This window comes from Osmerus mordax, chromosome 2 (assembly GCF_038355195.1).
Source record: "Osmerus mordax isolate fOsmMor3 chromosome 2, fOsmMor3.pri, whole genome shotgun sequence".
Taxonomy (NCBI): Eukaryota; Metazoa; Chordata; class Actinopteri; order Osmeriformes; family Osmeridae; genus Osmerus; species Osmerus mordax.
In genome coordinates, this window is record NC_090051.1 from 17,577,711 (window position 1) to 17,595,404 (window position 17,694).

The following is a 17,694-nucleotide window of genomic DNA, read 5'->3' on the forward strand; positions in this document are numbered from 1 at the left end:
ATATATACACACACTCTCTAAGGGAAATAAGGCCTAGACCCCTCCAGAATGACTCTGCAGCTGTATGTTCTGCCAGCCGGCTACACACACACACACACCTGAGGGCATGACCGGCCCAGACAACCCAGCAGATGGTTGTGAGTGGAGAGCAACAGCTGGTAACAGAGACTGTATGATGTCATCATCTGTCTTCATCTCGAGGACCCGTGTGACCTAGATATGACCTCTAGCCCCCCAGACCACCCTGGGCCTCCTGTCTGTTTGCCTGTCTGCCCATGTTCTCCGCTGGGTCCAGTGGATGGGGTTGCTCAGACGTTTGATTAGCACTGGATGCTGATTTAAACGTATCTCTCCCCCTCCTCCCTCCCTCTCGCCTTCCTTCTCCCCCTCCTCTCTCCCTCTCTCCGTCCCTCTCCCCCTCTTCCCTCCCTCTTTCCTTCCCTCTCCCCCTCCTCCCTCTCCTTCCTCCTCCCCCTCCTCCCTCTCCTTCCCTCTCCCCCTCCTCCCTCTCCTTCCTTCTCCCCCTCCTCCCTCTCCTTCCTTCTCCCCCTCCTCCCTCTCCTTCCCTCTCCCCCTCCTCCCTCCCTCTCGCCTTCCTTCTCCCCCTCCGCCTCCTCCACTCTCCTCCTCGGTCTCCTCCTCCTTTGTTTTGCACCATTCCCCTCCAATGTTTTTGCACTATTATGCATGTTAAAGGATGCTAAGCCACTGAATGGGTTTTACCAGTAGATTGATGGAAGATTGGTTCGAATAATTTACCTGTTTCATTGTATATATTCAAACAGGTGAAAATACCTGTTCAGAATTCCTGTCAAGGTTCCATATCAGTCTGTACCTGAGAGCCGTAGCCAGAAGCTCTGAGAACCTACACCTAGGACTTCTTATGGTGAAGATGTGTGTGTGTGTGTGTGTATGCAGACACGCAAAAATGATTCTTCATGACTTGAACTATGTATAGTACATGGGCAATAATATTGCTTTTTGCATTGTTGCCTTTTCCTCCTTCCTACTTCCCTCTTTCCTTTTCTACTGTGCTTGAACCCTACACGTTGGTAAAAGAGACTAGCTTTAGGTTGACATTAGTATCCTCCCTATGCAACCTATCTGGTTATCTGCCTTTCTACTCTGAAGCTTTCCCTATAGACGTCCGTCGCTATCCTTCCCTCTTCCTAGAAGCACTTACCAATACTTTCAGTGAATTTGAATTATCTTGCTTGGTAACTCGCTGACAAGGCCGGAATCATATCAGGGGAAGGTGAGGTTGTTTATTGTACCAAGAAAAAAATCACCAAGCACACCTCAAGTATTTTAGAGAACCTTTTAACCTAGGTCTAATAGGTGCAGTACTTTTATATTTATATCTCTGGAGAAAGGCTTGATAGGAGGAAAATGTGTTTGTTCAAATGCAGCTTCATTAGCATTGTGTTTTGTTTACATGTGAAGTCATTTGCACTATGAATTGTTTTGCTATTGTTTGTCACTGGTATGACAGTATTTACAGGGAATAGCTTGCTGTGTATAAGAACAAGAGAGTCTAAATTCATGCTTTAAAACATTCAAATGTATTTATTGTGCGTCTGTTCGCCTGCCTTAAACCACTGGTGCAAATCAATCCTGCTGATTGACTGTGAAAGATCTAGTGTAGTCTGTGTGACCAATGGGATTCTTCCTTAAACCATTTCACCCTGCCTAAGAAGCCCATGTACCTATTATAACCTGTGATGACTTGTGTGTCCAGTGTGTTTAGGACCCGGTGAGAGAGTGTGCACCGCTCTTCTGATTTTGTAGGACTAGCTAGTGTTACCGCTTCAACCCCTCAGTGTTGGACATCAGGGATATGACCCACGGGCTGTAGGGGGTTCTCTTTCTGCATAGCAACCCCAGACTCACCCACGGTACATAAACACTTCCTGGATGGATTTGCCCTCAAGTTACTTTTCTTCCATTTTTGTTGTTGTTGATCATGATTATTTATGATACTGGTCTTGGGCCGTACAGGGACAGCAGAGCTGTTTACGGGTGGTCCACCACACCAGTCGTGTGTTCTTGTTTCCGGGTTTGTTTTTAGTCATGTGTCACAGCAACCCTCTTATGCAAGTCCACACCCTCGTGTTTCAGAACCAAATGGCTCTTTCATTTTGATCTGCCACTGATGCCAATAAAATAACTTAACCGTCTTCTGTGTCTTGTAATTTCATGGGTGAATTCATGTATACATACAGTATGTATTTATAGATACAGTTGATAGAAGCTTTGTAGATTCAGATATAAGGGTAGCCTATATAGTTATAGGATTGACATTGCAATTGACTATTGTTTACTGTAGATATTACTTGTGTGGACCATCTTAATTTGAACTGCATGCTCATGTTACATATTGTACTGCTTCCTGTCCCAGTCTAATTCTGTCCCGTTTCAGAATGAGAGCGGAGCTTACAGTGAAACATGGTAACTGAGTGGTAGAGATGTTGTATATGTCTGAGTGACTGTGTGTGTGTGTGTGTGTGTGTGTGTGTGCTTGTATGTGTGTATGCAGAGAGTGTATCGCCTGACTCATTTGCCTGTGATTTGTATTGAGGGGCAGGCAAATTGAACCTGAGTGTCGACCGCGCTTAATTGTCATCGCCAATTAGTGCATTGTCAGCGGCCACAATGGCTCAACTGTAGCGAGTGGAACACGCTCCTTTGTGCGTGTCCACTGGCCCGGGGACCAGTCAAGACTCATTTAGGGCCTAGACAACAAGAGAGCAGAAATGCCATCAGAAAATGAAAACAAAAGACGGTTTAAAGAGGAAAAGACGATTGGAGGGGAGAGAGGAGGGGAGAGAGGAGAGGGGAGAGAGCAGGGGGGAGAGGAGAGGGGAGAGAGCAGGGGAGAGAGCAGGGGAGAGAGGAGAGGGGAGAGATAAACAACGGTAACCTGGGATGGAACATTAAAGTCTGCTCTTGTGAAAGGGGAGGAGAGTGGGCAATGACCAACCCCCCCACACACACGCACACACACACACACTGCCCCCCTGATGTTCCACAGCTAAACAAAGACTGGCATGGCCTGTCTGTCACGGGTGACCTGGATCAGAGCAGGAGTTCTCCTGTGGAGTATTCAAACGCTACAGTCTTTCACTATTATCAGAAGCTGATTTGAACAATATCAAGTGTGGCTCTGCACGATACATTTTGGACCCATGATAGACCCACAGCCAAGACTAAAATAAACCTGGTGTCCCATAGCAGCTCAGTTCACTCTCCGCACAACCATGTTTCCTGTGAGTCGACTTAAACGTAGAGCTATACAAGGTCAACAAACTTTATAGCAGAGACCAGGAGAATCAGGCTCAAAACATGTACATTTAGAACCAGTGAACCTTGAATCCGAAAACATAGACACCAAATATTGAAAGGACCTTGGACCCCGTAAACAAAAAGATGATATGTGTGTTTATGCTGACAAATGTTCATGTCGATCGTGAACTAGATACTGAAGCACTGAGACAGCAATGAGAGTACACCTACCCATGAACATTTTTACATTGTGTCATCAGCCCTTTGTATGTGTGTTTATCTGGTACTGTACACTGTCTATGGAGGTAGATGAATGAGGAGCAGGATAAAGGCTTTTGTGCACACACCTGTACGGGCATGTGAGCTCGCCCTCCCGAGAGGGAGGGAGAGAGGGAGGGAGGGAGGGGAGAGCAGGAGGGATGGAGGGGGGGAAGAAGACAGAAGGCAGATGACATGGGAAGAGCCAAAGCAGGGACACAGGTTTAGTCTCCAACACATTGGGATTGATTCTCAAGCATTCTTTCCAATCCCAGCATGTCTGTCAGTGAGAGGGGAGACTGAGTTTACCTTGCTGTCAGACATGGTTCCAGATTTGTCAATGATGCCGGTCAGGTTGATGTGTCCTGTCTCTGCTTAAGTCTTTGTCAAATAGCTCATGCACGGGGGGGGGGGGGGGGGGGGGAGAGATTTACCAGAGGGATCAGTGTGTGTGTGCGTGTGTGTATTTGATTGATAGCTCAGAGGCTTTTAGGAATGCAGGCCTTTCTATTTGCTCTCATTTATCTTTGTAACTTGCGGTTGAGCCAATGTAATCTGGGTGTTAACAGGCAATAGAAATTCTTGACTTAGCTGTTAGCACTTGCACACACACACACACACACACACAGGGAGAGACACGCCCTTCTAGACCTTTGGACTTAAGAAGCCCAGGCGACCTGTGTGCCAACCGAACGGGACATGAGCCGAAGAGTCACAAACCTGCCCTGCCACAACATACTATCAATCCTGCGTGTTTGTTTGGCAGCACAGTTCCCATCCGAATCCAGACCTGTGCTCATAAGCTAGTCCGTCATCTACAATGATAAGAAAACATACACATCTATGCATCCCCTCCTTTCCCCCTCCCCACCCCCACACCCCCTCCCCATCCCCAAGCGCCCAGCCCCATTCACACACACAATGTCCAATGCAGGCTGATGTGGAGACAATAACAGTAAATATTTTCCTTGTGAGTAAATATTGCCATGTCCCAGGTGGAAGTCCTCTGCCCTAAATGGCACAGGTCAACAGTAACAGCCCGGAACGTTGCGTGTGTGTGCTTGTGCTTTGCGTGTTGGGTCCATTGTCATGCATGTTTAGCCCCAGTCCTGTGTGCTCCGTCAACATGCGTACAAAGCATGTCTACTGTTTACCTTACCTCCCTACCTTTGCCTGCACTGATTGTGAAAGCGTTAGCTGGCTGGCTGCCAGGACCTGGACAGATAACTATTCAGAGTGTGTGAACTGTTTGAGGGGGTCTTCAGTGGCAAAGTATTCCTTTGAATGTCATGTTATGGTACAAACAAAGTTTGTATCATGTTATTTATAATCCTAACACGTTGCATGCCACGGTTATTGATTTGTGATTAGTTCAAGTGTTTTAATAATCGTTGTCGTTGTTCTATCACTTTAGAGTCTAGGTTTATGAAGAACTGCTGTTGTTTATTGTTTGCAGGTTGGGTTGGTTAGGCCCTGAATGTTGAAAATTCTGGTCAGGTCTCACGCACACACGCACACACAGACACACAGACACAGACACAAGCTGGTGATGGCACAGTGTAAAGAAAATGTTCCTAGTGTGTGCATTCTCATTGTCCTGTCTGTTGCCAGGACACTTCCCACCCTTCATGTGTTAGTAAACTCTGTCTGCTTTGCTGCCTCTGACTTGTCCATACATCCTGCTGCGTGTGCCGTCTGCATCCATGTATTGTGTCATATCCTGTATTACACTAAGATTTCCCTGGCCTACCACGGGTCAAACGTTCATTCATGTTGTAACAATGACATACATATAATTTATTCAAAAAATGCAGGTTTAATGTGACATCTGTTGAATATTTCTAAAATAGAAAATTACTTTCTAACTTGACAGTAAAGTGCGCAGGTGCAACGTTATTTCTCAAAAAGCCACCTGTCCTCGGGCATCCGGTACATCAAGATAATCCATAAATGAACCTATTTGGTAGATAGCTCTCATCTCAGCATGATTGGTTGAGAAGGTACAGGAGGCGTGGCGTCGAAGTGCGAGTAGGATAGCATCCGAACAGGCCGTGGTCAATGGTTTTGAATGCGCTAGGGGTTGGCGTTTGGATGAGGTGGGCGTTCTGTGCTTGTTGTAGCGGGAGGGGTCTCTTCCACTTTGGCAGGGGAATAAATTATTTCGGTTGGTGAGCGGTGAGATATGAAACACGACACAGCGATACCTACTAATATCAGAAGAGGCAAATTTCGAAAACAAGTGCTGGGATTCGCTGTTTGAAAACTCCTCTGAGGTAATCTAAGTTACACCTTATTCAAGATAATAACGCAAAAGTTGCTTAAACTTTGGAGACAGAACAGAGAAGAAAATTCATTGAGACCTGTTTAAACTCTACGACGGCCAACCTATATTGGGCTACCGGAGAAAGGATACAGCAAGTGGATTCTATTTTCTTGGGAATTCACCTGGGCTTCAAATCAACCCCGGACGGACGATTTAGGCTTTTCTATGACACAGTAACAAAATTGTATTGACCATTGTATGACCATGTTAAACATATTTTCTTTACTCGTCTCATTAACTCATCACAGGGAACACAATCTGTCATGCGGAATAACTGTTGGAAGAGGAAATTGTCAGTAAAATCTTACAGAGTTGTTAAATTAATTGGATCGTGACCAAAATTCCAAAGAGGGAAATTAACTTCTCTATAAATTTTCAAGACTGAGTCAATGATTTACACTTCAACTCCGATCGACAGTCCACTCATCTGTAGACTTTGGAGACCTTTAATCCAGCTATTCATTTAACTAAACTGAACTTTAGTTGGTTAACCGGTCCTATGCTGTATTTATGCTTCATTGGTAAGGTGCTTGTGCTTTTGGAACAAAATGCTCCTTCGGTCTGGAATGGAGCTTGCCCGTGATTTATAGAACAGAGGACCGTGGACATGCTGCTGGAGCAATTACCTTTTCCTTTTGGGATTTCATATTTCCGAGATGCAGTCATAAATTAAAGAAGGGACTGAGCTGAGAAAATACTCAAGTCTACACATTGCAATTCCTGTGTGTTTTTTTTTACTACCTGTACTTTCAACGGAATTCTCCCACCTCTCATTCCCGCTCCCACCTCGTCCCATGGCGACTACTGTTAAGCCCCCGCTGTGCGGTGTCGTCCGTTGGCTGCTGGTACTGCTACTCTCCCAGCAGCCCCGGCTCGCGCAAGGCGCCTCTAAGGACATTGTGTGCGAGCCCATTACGGTGCCCATGTGTAAAGGCATCGGCTATAACTTCACATACATGCCCAACCAGTTCAACCATGACACCCAGGAGGAGGTGGGCCTGGAGGTGCACCAGTTCTGGCCGCTAGTGAGGATCCGCTGCTCTCCAGACCTGCTCTTCTTCCTGTGCAGTATGTACACCCCCATCTGCCTGGCTGACTACAAGAAACCCCTGCCTCCGTGCCGGTCAGTGTGCGAGCGAGCCAAGCGAGGCTGCTCGCCCCTTATGAGCCAGTATGGCTTCGAGTGGCCAGAGAGGATGAGCTGCGAGCAGCTGCCAATGCTGGGGGATGAGACCCTGTGTATGGACCAGAACAGCAGTGAGACCACCATCTCCCCACCCTTTCCTAAGCCCACCCCCAAGGGCAGCACCCACCGACGCAGACCCCCGGCCCCCAAGCCCCCGGCCCCCCCAAGAGTGTGACCGGGAGTGCCGCTGTCGAGACCCGCTGGTCACCATCAAGAGGGAGGCCCATCCGCTGTACAACCGGGTGTCCACCGGCCCCCTGCCCAACTGCGCCCAGCCCTGCCACCACCCCTACTTCTCCCAGGAGGAGAGAGCCTTCACCACCTTCTGGGTGGGGCTGTGGTCGGTCCTGTGCTTCTTCTCCACCCTCACCACCGTCGCCACCTTCCTCATCGACATGGAGCGCTTCAAGTACCCGGAGCGGCCAATCATATTCCTCGCTGCCTGCTACCTCTTCGTCTCCCTGGGCTACATCATCCGGCTGGTGGTGGGGCACGAGCGCGTGGCGTGCAGCGGCGCGAGCGGTGTCGGCGGCGAGCAGCAGCACATCCTGTATGACACCACAGGCCCCGCCCTGTGCACCCTGGTCTTCCTGCTCGTCTACTTCTTCGGCATGGCGTCATCCATCTGGTGGGTGGTGCTCTCCTTCACCTGGTTCCTGGCGGCGGGGATGAAGTGGGGCAGCGAGGCCATCGCGGGCTACTCCCAGTGTTTCCACCTGGCCGCGTGGCTCATCCCCAGCGTGAAGACCATCGTGGTGCTGGCCCTCAGCTCCGTGGACGGCGACCCCGTGGCCGGGATCTGCTACGTGGGGAACCAGAGTCTGGAGAGCCTGCGGGGCTTCGTCCTGGCTCCCCTGGTGGTGTACCTCTTCACCGGCTCCCTCTTCCTCCTGGCCGGCTTTGTGTCGCTCTTCCGCATCCGCAGCATCATCAAGCAGGGCGGGACCAAGACGGACAAGCTGGAGCGCCTGATGATCCGGATTGGCCTGTTCACGGTGCTCTACACGGTGCCGGCTACGATCGTGCTGGCCTGCCTGGTGTACGAGCAGCACTACAGGCCGAGCTGGGACCGGGCCCTGGCCTGTTCCTGCCAGGCGGAGCGGCAGCGTTTGGGCCTGGGCCCTGACTACGCTGTGTTTATGCTCAAGTACTTCATGTGCCTGGTGGTGGGCATCACCTCGGGGGTGTGGATCTGGTCGGGGAAGACCCTGGAGTCGTGGCGACGCTTCACCGCCCGCTGCTGCCCCTGTTGGACCCACAAGGCCACTGCACCCACCTCCATGTACAGCGAGCCGACGACAGCACTGACCGCCCACCCTGGGGTCTCTCTCCCCCCCGGCTCCTACCACAAACCGTCCCCTCCCTCGCACATATAAACGCGCCCGCGGAGGGTGGTTCTCGTAACACACCTGGCTGTGTGGTAAGAGCGTGCGTGTCCTGACCCCCCTGTTGTCTGAGGGGCCGTCCGCCTCACCTGAGACCGTAAAGGCGTCATGGAGGCGTGGGATCTAACACGCCTGTTAAGAGGACAGCCAGTCGGAGGAAGGGGACTGGAGGGAGCGCTGTCATGTTGTGGACGGGAGGAACATTATCAACCAGGCTGCCTCGCCAGCTGTCCCACTCAGACACAAACGAGCTCATATGTTTCATATCATGAGAAGGACCGCTGGAGAAGACAGTGCTGTAAGATGCTGAACGCACGAGCTCTGATGTTCATTAGATGTTTTGTGGGCCCTCAGACGGACCTTCTGGAACTCTACCAGGGATAAAAGGAAAGGTGGGTTTGATCCTCGACGCAGACCTCATCCCTGCACTCCAGTCTGCAGCACTGTGGAGAGCTGTATTTATTCCTGTGTTCTGTGTATTTGTGCTATAGAACATCTTGTATGGTTTCAGCGGATGATTCTATCCAAGACCCTTGTGTAAATACAATGATGGAAAAGACCGTGGCAACTAAACATTCTCTTCTTTGCTAGTCCCCTGTGATGAAATTGTGTGTGTGTGTGTGTGTATGTATACATATATATATATATATATATATGTGTATGCTGCAGTAAGGACTGGCTAGGTGAATCATGGTGAAGTGTAAGTACCCTCATCTGTACCATTGTGCTTTCCGCCCCCTAGTGGTGTGTACTTGAACTACCCACCTGTCCCAAGATGTACATTACAACATTAATCTGCGGTGTAGGAAGTACATTTAGCAACCTTGTTTCATTCTTATTGACATTTTACAATTGTTGAAATTGTTAACAGTCTTCATGTAATCGGTGTATGAAAGGGAAAGCCTATTTGAAATGGTAACCAAAAAAACAGAGAACAGGCCAATCTTACGAGATAGTGGATTCCTCCAGCAGGACCTGAAACTGTAACCATGTTGGCCTTTCTCTTCCTTACTGTGGTCGTGCCAGCGCCCTTGTGTGTTCCAGGTAGTAAGCCCATGTTGTGTAAAACCACAGACTTCTAGAATGATATAAAATGGTTCCTCTATATTTAATTTATTAGCCCATTTCCTGATTAATAGCATGTTTGTAGTGTGAGAGAGTGTGTGCGTGATTGTTCCATCCACACTTTTATAAACTGGTTTGGGAATCATTCTATGGATGAGTCTTGAATGCAACTCTGTATATACTCAATTCCTGGAGAACGTGAAATGTGTCAAATTCATGGCTGAGATTTTAGATATTATTTATGAAATTGCAGTTTGACTGGTAGAGAATTAAACTGTGGACCAATTGTAACAGTGTCGTGTGTCAATTCACAATACAAAAGGTTTGTTACATGATTAGTGTTTATTTAAAATACTCCATCTGTAAAGGATTTCAATTGAAAAACAGACAATTTCACAGCTAGTAGCCTACATAGTAAGCAAGAAAACAACAAAATAAACAAAACAAGTATTTTATCTCTATGTAGTTTAGTTCTTCTGCTCAGGGTGTGGGGTGGGGCTGGTGGTAAGGGAGGGCGAGGGGCGGACTTGCTGTCCAACAGTCTCTTCCATGGAGGGAGGGCTTGGAGGTAAGAAGGAAGGGGTTGGAACTGGGGGGGGGGGGTTGTGTGGTTATTGTAGTCTGGTTCCAGATCAGTGTGTGCCTTAGCCAACCCATGTCAAGCCATCACTGTCAGCCAATGATAGCCAAAGGTGCTGGCTGCAGCCCATATGGTTCTGAAGGAGTCAGCTGCTCTGGAGTGGCCGTCGGTTGCTTGAGGCGTAAGAGGTCAGAGGTTGTCAGTGGACCTATGAAAGCACGGCGTTGGAGCGTCGGATGCCCACCAGGTTATCAGCACTGAAGGACCTCCTCATGGCTGCCCTGCTCAGGTCCTTGTACTTGTCCTCACACAGCCTGGAGATGGCCTGGAGACACAGAGACATTCCCACAGGAGTTTTTATATGAACATAAACGCCACTAACATTGAATGAACACGCTGTCTTTGTGAATGGACCCCCTCCTTCCTCCCCTCACCTCAAGTTTCTGAGCACGCTCGTTGTTCAGGGGCTCCAGAGGGAAGCTCAGGTTGTTGTCGTCGGCCAGAGAGCGCAGGTCAAAGTAATACTTGGCGTAAACGCTGGCTGGGACGTTGATGTTGAACTGCAGCAGCTCCAGGAATTGTCTCTCCATCTCGTTCCTGTGAGAGAGAGAGATAAAGTTACAAAAAGTATATGTACACACATAGGTAGGTGTTTGTGACCTTTGACAAAGGTCTGGCCCGTCCATGAGTCTGTCTGTGGGGTGACTCAGACTGCCGTCTGCTGCTGAGCATCAGTCACTCACTCTGACTGGAACTCCCCACCCATAAGAGAACACAGAGACACCTGTCCCCGAGGGAGCATCCTGACTCGGCTGGTCCACACCACAGACAGCCTCACCTAAACCTCATCATCCTCATCTCCACGGAGACAGCATCCAGGAGATGAGCCCTCAGACCAGGGAGGTGAGGGGAGGGGGCTGGGGGATCCGGTCTCCCGGGGCAACTAATGGAGCGGGCGAGAGCTGGGGCCATTATGTGTGAGCGATGAGAGCACTCGAGCCCCCTCCCCCCCCCAGTCCTCTACCCCATCCCACCCTCCCCTCTCAGCCTGGCCCAGCTCACAAAGAGCACTTCAATAGATGGATGAAAATAGACCTGAGAGCGTAGGGCGAGCAGAGAGAGAGGAATAGGGACCAAACAAACCCACACGACACAGACAGAGTCTCTCCCTATCACACGCACGCAAAACCCACTTGTCCACTAAATAAACCCTGGGGTCTGTAACATACAATTCCAGGCCAGCCTCTCCACGTGCTGATGGAGAGCTTCCAGAGAGGACAGCAGCACAGCGCTGATTGCTGGGAGACTTTGTTTCCCCGTGCTCCGCCTCAGCCCCTCTCCATCCTCTCTTAATCAGCCCGCCTCCCTCTGCTTCCAGTTCTTTCGCTCTGGATATATGACACCAAACAATAGAGTGGCAGCATATCCGCCCTTTATATGGCATGGAAACAGGTCTGTGGGTTTGTCAGTGGCTCCTTCCTGCGTTTTAAGTTGATTTGCTATTTGCAACAAGTACAGGTACATTGGAATTCGAAAGTCCTGCACCTCTCGACAGGTCCCCGTCAGACTAAACCTTGGTTCTAAATCTCAATCGGAGGTGAAACGATAAATCCTAATGAAAGTGTGTGTAGTGTGTTTGTGTCTGACATCCACATACATGTCCTCTACAGTGATGTCCTTGAGGATCTGGCAGTAGTCCACGTTCCACACGGCCTGGTCGTCCCACACCTTGGAGGCCAGCAGGATGGCCCCCAGCACGATGCGCTTCCAGTTAGCCGGACAGATGTCCATCTCAGCATAGGTCAGCAGGCGCTCCAGGTACACCTGGACCAGAGGTCAGGGGGTCAAAGGAGCACACAGAAAGACGGGCTGTGATCATCCCGGTGGCGGGGGGGGCGTGGCTCGTGTCATGGCTCGTGTCACTACTACTAGCCTAGCCGTGTTCAGATTTGTGTTACTTTGCTGCTCTCTGGTGGTCGGAAGTTGCGGTGAAAAAACCCCACCTATAACCACTTGATTGAGGGACACAATCTACATTTGCTCTTGTAAATACATTTTCAATTAGTTCAGTGTGGACTGCTAATGCAATGCTTAAAAGGGACAAGGCGGGCCGTAACCACGGCGATGTCAGTTCCTCACCAGCGTGACGATGGCACACTCGGCGGTGAGCTGCGCGGCGCTGAACAGCGTCCGGACGAAGCGGTAGATGAGTTTGTGTTCCGGATCCGTCCGTGAGTAGTCATCAGGTACCTGCTCTCTCTGCGGGAACGGTCGGGGACAGACAACCCTTTAAACACCCAGCAAGTAGACGTTTCACAGACAGCGTCTCGACTCTCTCAGGTCTGCCCACCACAGCCATGGCTCTTTAGAGCCAGGTAATGACTATAGCCCAGCCCCAGCACTCCCAAGTTGACGAGGCCTGACCCACTCACCGATAACGGGTGCATCTTCTCATCGAAAATGTCAAGAGTCCTGTCCGAGTCCCTGGAGGAGGAGACAGAGGAAAGAGTTACAGCCCCCATCAGAGGAGTGCCCGGACACAGCACGACATGGATGCATGGTGTGGCGTGTCAACCGGAGGATTTTTATTTTTTTATATGTTTTATGTCAAACTTTTTCAACGCACCTGTTTTTAATGTGGTAGTATATTGCTAGTGTGACACTGTAGGCAGAGGAGGAAAAATGAATAGTTTAATATCGGCATCCTGGCTTTCCAGAGACGGACGTTTGCTTTTCTCGAGAGCATGAGGATTGAGGTGGCATATTTGCGTGAGGAGCTGGATCTATACGCACCATTTTATTGTGCTTTTTAAATTGGGCTGGCTGACCGTACTGTCGTCTATGAAAATGGTGGAGCAGGAGCTGTACTTCTTCGACAGGGGACCAGGAGAGACCTGCCAAAAAGAGAGAACATCTATTTTTAGAGGTTAGGCACTTTAACTGTGTGTAGGTTCCTACCAATGCTGTGACCTGGCAGGACTGCATCTCGGCAATCCAATTAAAACAGACCAATCACATCTGCTGTTCAGTCAGGTTTTCCTTTACACAGTCTGTGTGTTTCTTGTTGTGGTCAGTTCCGTTTAGGTATCTTTCCTAGAGCAAAGGGCAATGCCAACTATGCCCCATAAGCCAAACACTACACAGCCTATTCATCTAGATACTTACATGGCTCACATGATTGATGTGGTTGCTTTTCCTCTTGTCTCGCACTAAAAACACAAAGAGCAGGTTGAGTCACACATACATCTAGTAGGCAGCCTCCCTCAGATAGGCGTGTGTGTGTGTGTGTGTACAGCACCTCTCTCCTCTGTGTGTGAAGGAGTGATTACTCACCATCTGTTTGAGACTTGCTGAGGAAGATGGTGCTGGCCCGGGCGTGGTCGGACGGGTTGGACTCCAGTGCGAGCTCTGAAACACACACAGATAAGGTCAAACACCATTAGGGTAAGTCCCAGAAACATGCGGAGTGAAACACAGTGAAGCACAGTGAAGCACAGTGAAACACAGTGAAACACAGTGAAGCACAGTGAAACACAGTGAAGCACAGTGAAACACAGTGAAACACAGTGAAACACAGTGAAACACAGTGAAACACAGTGAAACACAGTGAAGCACAGTGAAGCACAGTGAAACACAGTGAAACACAGTGAAGCACAGTGAAACACAGTGAAACACAGTGAAACACAGTGAAACACAGTGAAGCACAGTGAAGCACAGTGAAACACAGTGAAACACAGTGAAGCACAGTGAAGCACAGTGAAACACAGTGAAACACAGTGAAGCACAGTGAAACACAGTGAAACACAGTGAAACACAGTGAAGCACAGTGAAACACAGTGAAACACAGTGAAACACAGTGAAACACAGTGAAGCACAGTGAAGCACAGTGAAACACAGTGAAACACAGTGAAACACAGTGAAACACAGTGAAACACAGTGAAGCACAGTGAAACACAGTGAAACACAGTGAAGCACAGTGAAACACAGTGAAGCACAGTGAAACACAGTGAAACACAGTGAAACACAGTGAAACAGTGAGCCCAGGGTAGATACAATCAAGTGAATGATAGTCCTGGATATTTTAGTACTGTCCTAAGTAATGAAGATGACAGTCCTGAGACACCCTTCCTTCTGGGCATCATCACCATGACAATGTCATGAGCCTCTGACTTGAGGAAACAGGAATGAATGACTCATTCATTAGTCGCACACTGAGGAGCTTCCCATATTAATAGGAAGAGATCTCGCCCAATTGCCCATCCCCCAGTCATGACACTTCCTGTACAGGAGCAGGAAGAAGAGTATGGTACAGCAGCCTGAGAATAGTAGCACAGATGGGGGGTGGGGGGGTGTTGGGGATCATGTGAGGGAGGGGCCGACAATGAGGCCTTTGTTTGAAAGTTTCATCATTGGAGAACAGAGCACCCTCACTCCTCATGCCCCTCCCACTCTGGCATGGGTGGGGGGGGGGGGGGGCGGGGGGATAGGGTGCCAGCTATGCCAGCCAGTTGGAGCCCCCACTAACAAAAGCGCTCTCAGAGAAGGATAAGGCTTTGGTGCGTGGAACAGAGACAGAGAGCATGAGACCACAAGGTGGGCCTGTCCTCAACGCCAACTCGCCCGCACCGACTCCGCAAGCGCGACCACTAACCAGCTAGGCCAACGACTCTCTCTGGCGCAGGCGGCCTGTACTTACACCGAGGAGTGAGTTTAGCCAATCCACATCAGCTCCACACACCCGCTGGGATGAAAACAATATACAGACGTAGGCTACATCACAAAGCATGGCGAGGTACAACAGATTCCTCTCGTCCACCAGCCTGCATCCATCCAATAGTAATCTCCCTATAGAATTCCTCGCAGGGCATGCCATCCCCACAGCCTGTTCCCTGGCTGTAATATGCCCAGCATGGTATCCTGTCTGCTTCAGGTACCACCCGGTAACAGGGGATGGGGGTCTGTGGAGGTGCCAGTCAGGCAGGCATTCCTCTCTGCGCCCAGTGGAAAAGCCCCGGCAGAGCTTGGAATTCCAGTCTGAGAGCCAGAGAATCCAAGGCCGTCCCAGCCTGGGCCAGGGTCAGTCTACCAGCAGCTGAGTGGGTTTAGTCACCGCGGCCAGGCTTCACTCTCTAGGCTAAAATAAACTTGAGGGGAGGTTGTGGTGTCTTGGGTGATTACAGTAGGGGGTCCTACTGATCTGCAAAAAGACCATGATAAAAAGATTTCACCATGTCAGAAAGGTAAGGTTTTGGATGTTAGCTTGCTGTGGGGGGGACAGTAACCAGGCCAAGCAACACTTACCAGGCCCATTCTACTGACTGCCTCTCTGGTACTAAATTCCCTATCTGAATGAGAACCAATCTGTCTGTATGGCTCCACCAGACCAGTGCCTAAAAACAGCCAGGTATTGGAGTCACATGCGTTTTTGTGAACACAAGGCATTTCATACCTACTGGAGCTTAAATTTACTTTGATAAGATGCAAACTTGGAAAGAGTGAGAAGGACAGAGTCTATCAGCAAGAGGCGTGTGTGTGTGTGTGTGCGTGTGTGTGTGTATATGAGAAACAGCCAGAGAGAGAGAGAAAGAGTGCAGCTGCTCTATAGTATCACATCCCTAGGATACCAGGGATAGCTCAGGACTCTCGCACAACCATTACTCTAACCAGACCTCCGTCCCAAGGCCCAGCCTAAATACCGTCTGGGGTAAGCCTGGGAGGGCTGTGCGTGGTTCCATGGAATGTCCTTATCAGTGGGATCAAAGCGGTACCAATACCATTGAGACAAGCTAGGAGTTGGAGGGTAGGGTTGGGGCTCAGGCTGGGTAAATAACCTGACCCATGATATTGTGGGCAAGGAGAAGCCATGAAAGCCATAGAGCTGGCAGCAAGAGGGGGGCTGGCTAGGCCCCCCTCTTGCTTCGGGGCCAATGAGGTGCTCCAGTGGTGAGAAGGGCAGTGAGGGACAGGTTTACTAATGGGGGTTGGGTGAGAAAAACACCACCAAGGTCTAAATCAACAGCAATAAAAAGCTGTAAACCAAATTGAAGCTTGCTTCTCATACACAAACTACCTTTATACTTAGCATTTAGTCAAGCTGAAAAAAAAAGGTGAGGCAGGGTAGAGAGCCAACTGATTTCATCTTCATCTGTTGAATGCTTTATCTTACATTCTAAAAGTATCAGTAATCATTCGGGATGGTAATGCGCGATACCTACCATCGGGCACCTCTCGGTCGCTGATGTGCTGCAGGTACGGGCCAGTGTCGTCACTTACGTCCGTACTGATTTGGTAGTCTTCAAGGCGCTCCGGTTGCCTCGGTAACTTCGGGCTTCCTTCCGGAGAGACGCAGCATGATATTGTATTCCCCATCACTATCAATGAATACTCCAAATACTATTTTACGCCCTGAGTACTAGTGCACAATTCCTTCCTACCAAAAAATGATGGCTTGCTTTGCTATCCTTCAAACCGTAGTTCCAACCACACACACATATGCTACGGTTGCATGAGTCTCTGAATCAAAATCGAGCAAAACTAACAACCCATTCAAGCTGATGATATTACATTCCTGTCCATTTGAGGGTGTGCAAGCCCAGTATGGTCACGAATGGTCTTAGAAGCCGCAGACACCAACCAGATTGCTGCCACTGTGCAGCAGATCGATGAGGGTTTGCGTATGCCCTATTTACAGAGCCAGCTGAATGGAGTGAAACAACGGTAGATCGTATCCGTATAGCTAGCTGACTGGTTGGATGTCGAAAACCGAACAAATCAACTGGTTACCTATGCATTTGACATTCATTTGCAATGTAGTTAGCTAGCTAACTCACTCGCTAGCACAGTCAGCTAGCTGTTGTCTATAGAAGCAATGCATTTATGCTAAGCTAACCTTAGCCAGTCCCTTTAACTTTATTAATGTCCATCTGTTTCTTTGATACTGCTGTTAAAACAACTTAACCGTTAAATCCCTGAAATCGTTCCAGACAGTAATCCTGACTGTTCTCCTCAAAGTTTCCAATAGTTCTAGGTAGAATTCACACCGGTCCCTGGTTAACTCCCGTCGGGATCACACGTCCACTTATGCCGAGGCCTCGGTGGCCTCGACTACCGTAGCTGCTATCTTGGTGAGAAAATCAAAGCGAAATAGCATCAAATAATTTCATCTTAGACAGTCGCGTAAAGTCTTCTTAAAGTTCATCTTTGATCCCAACTCTCCAACTCCAGACCGTACGTTAACTCCTCCACTCCACCGGCCAATTCAGCAATCCGCTCCCCGCCACCACCGCCATCTGTTCCGATACACCACCTCTACTACCTGGCATTCAGGGTGGACCCACCCATCCCGGAATTCCATTCATTACTATTGGGTGCGTAATCAAAACAAAGAAAATATATCAAATAGCTATTGGATGAATTGATGTCAATTGAGACCAGTCCTGACCAATGAATGCATCCAGAACTCACATTCTTCTAGGTCCCGCCTCTTGATAATTAATTTCATTGGACGAAACTCAGTTCAGTAGTGCCTCAGCAGTGCCAAGTCAAAAGTATCTGGATACATCGTAATTTTACCAATGAAGAATATCCCCACATTTTGTATATTCATGAAAAATAT

General features: G+C 49.1%; 2 protein-coding genes across 2 annotated transcripts; one reads left to right on the forward strand and one right to left on the reverse strand.

Moving 5' to 3' along the window:
* The first annotated feature begins 6,214 nt into the window (after positions 1-6,214).
* Positions 6,215-9,761, forward strand: fzd5 (frizzled class receptor 5). The gene is given in 2 exon segments (XM_067253039.1): positions 6,215-7,214; positions 7,216-9,761. Coding segments are annotated over 2 exon segments (1,767 nt in total). The 5' UTR covers positions 6,215-6,657; the 3' UTR covers positions 8,426-9,761.
* A 61-nt stretch (positions 9,762-9,822) lies between these two features.
* Positions 9,823-17,371, reverse strand: ccnyl1 (cyclin Y-like 1). The gene is made up of 10 exons (XM_067253052.1): positions 16,295-17,371; positions 13,413-13,487; positions 13,245-13,288; positions 12,873-12,973; positions 12,706-12,741; positions 12,512-12,563; positions 12,219-12,338; positions 11,737-11,903; positions 10,514-10,676; positions 9,823-10,404 (listed from the first exon to the last, which is right to left on the reverse strand). Exons 1-10 carry the CDS (start codon positions 16,446-16,448, stop codon positions 10,288-10,290), a joined length of 1,029 nt encoding a protein of 342 aa, XP_067109153.1. The 5' UTR covers positions 16,449-17,371; the 3' UTR covers positions 9,823-10,287.
* Positions 17,372-17,694: the final 323 nt, after the last annotated feature.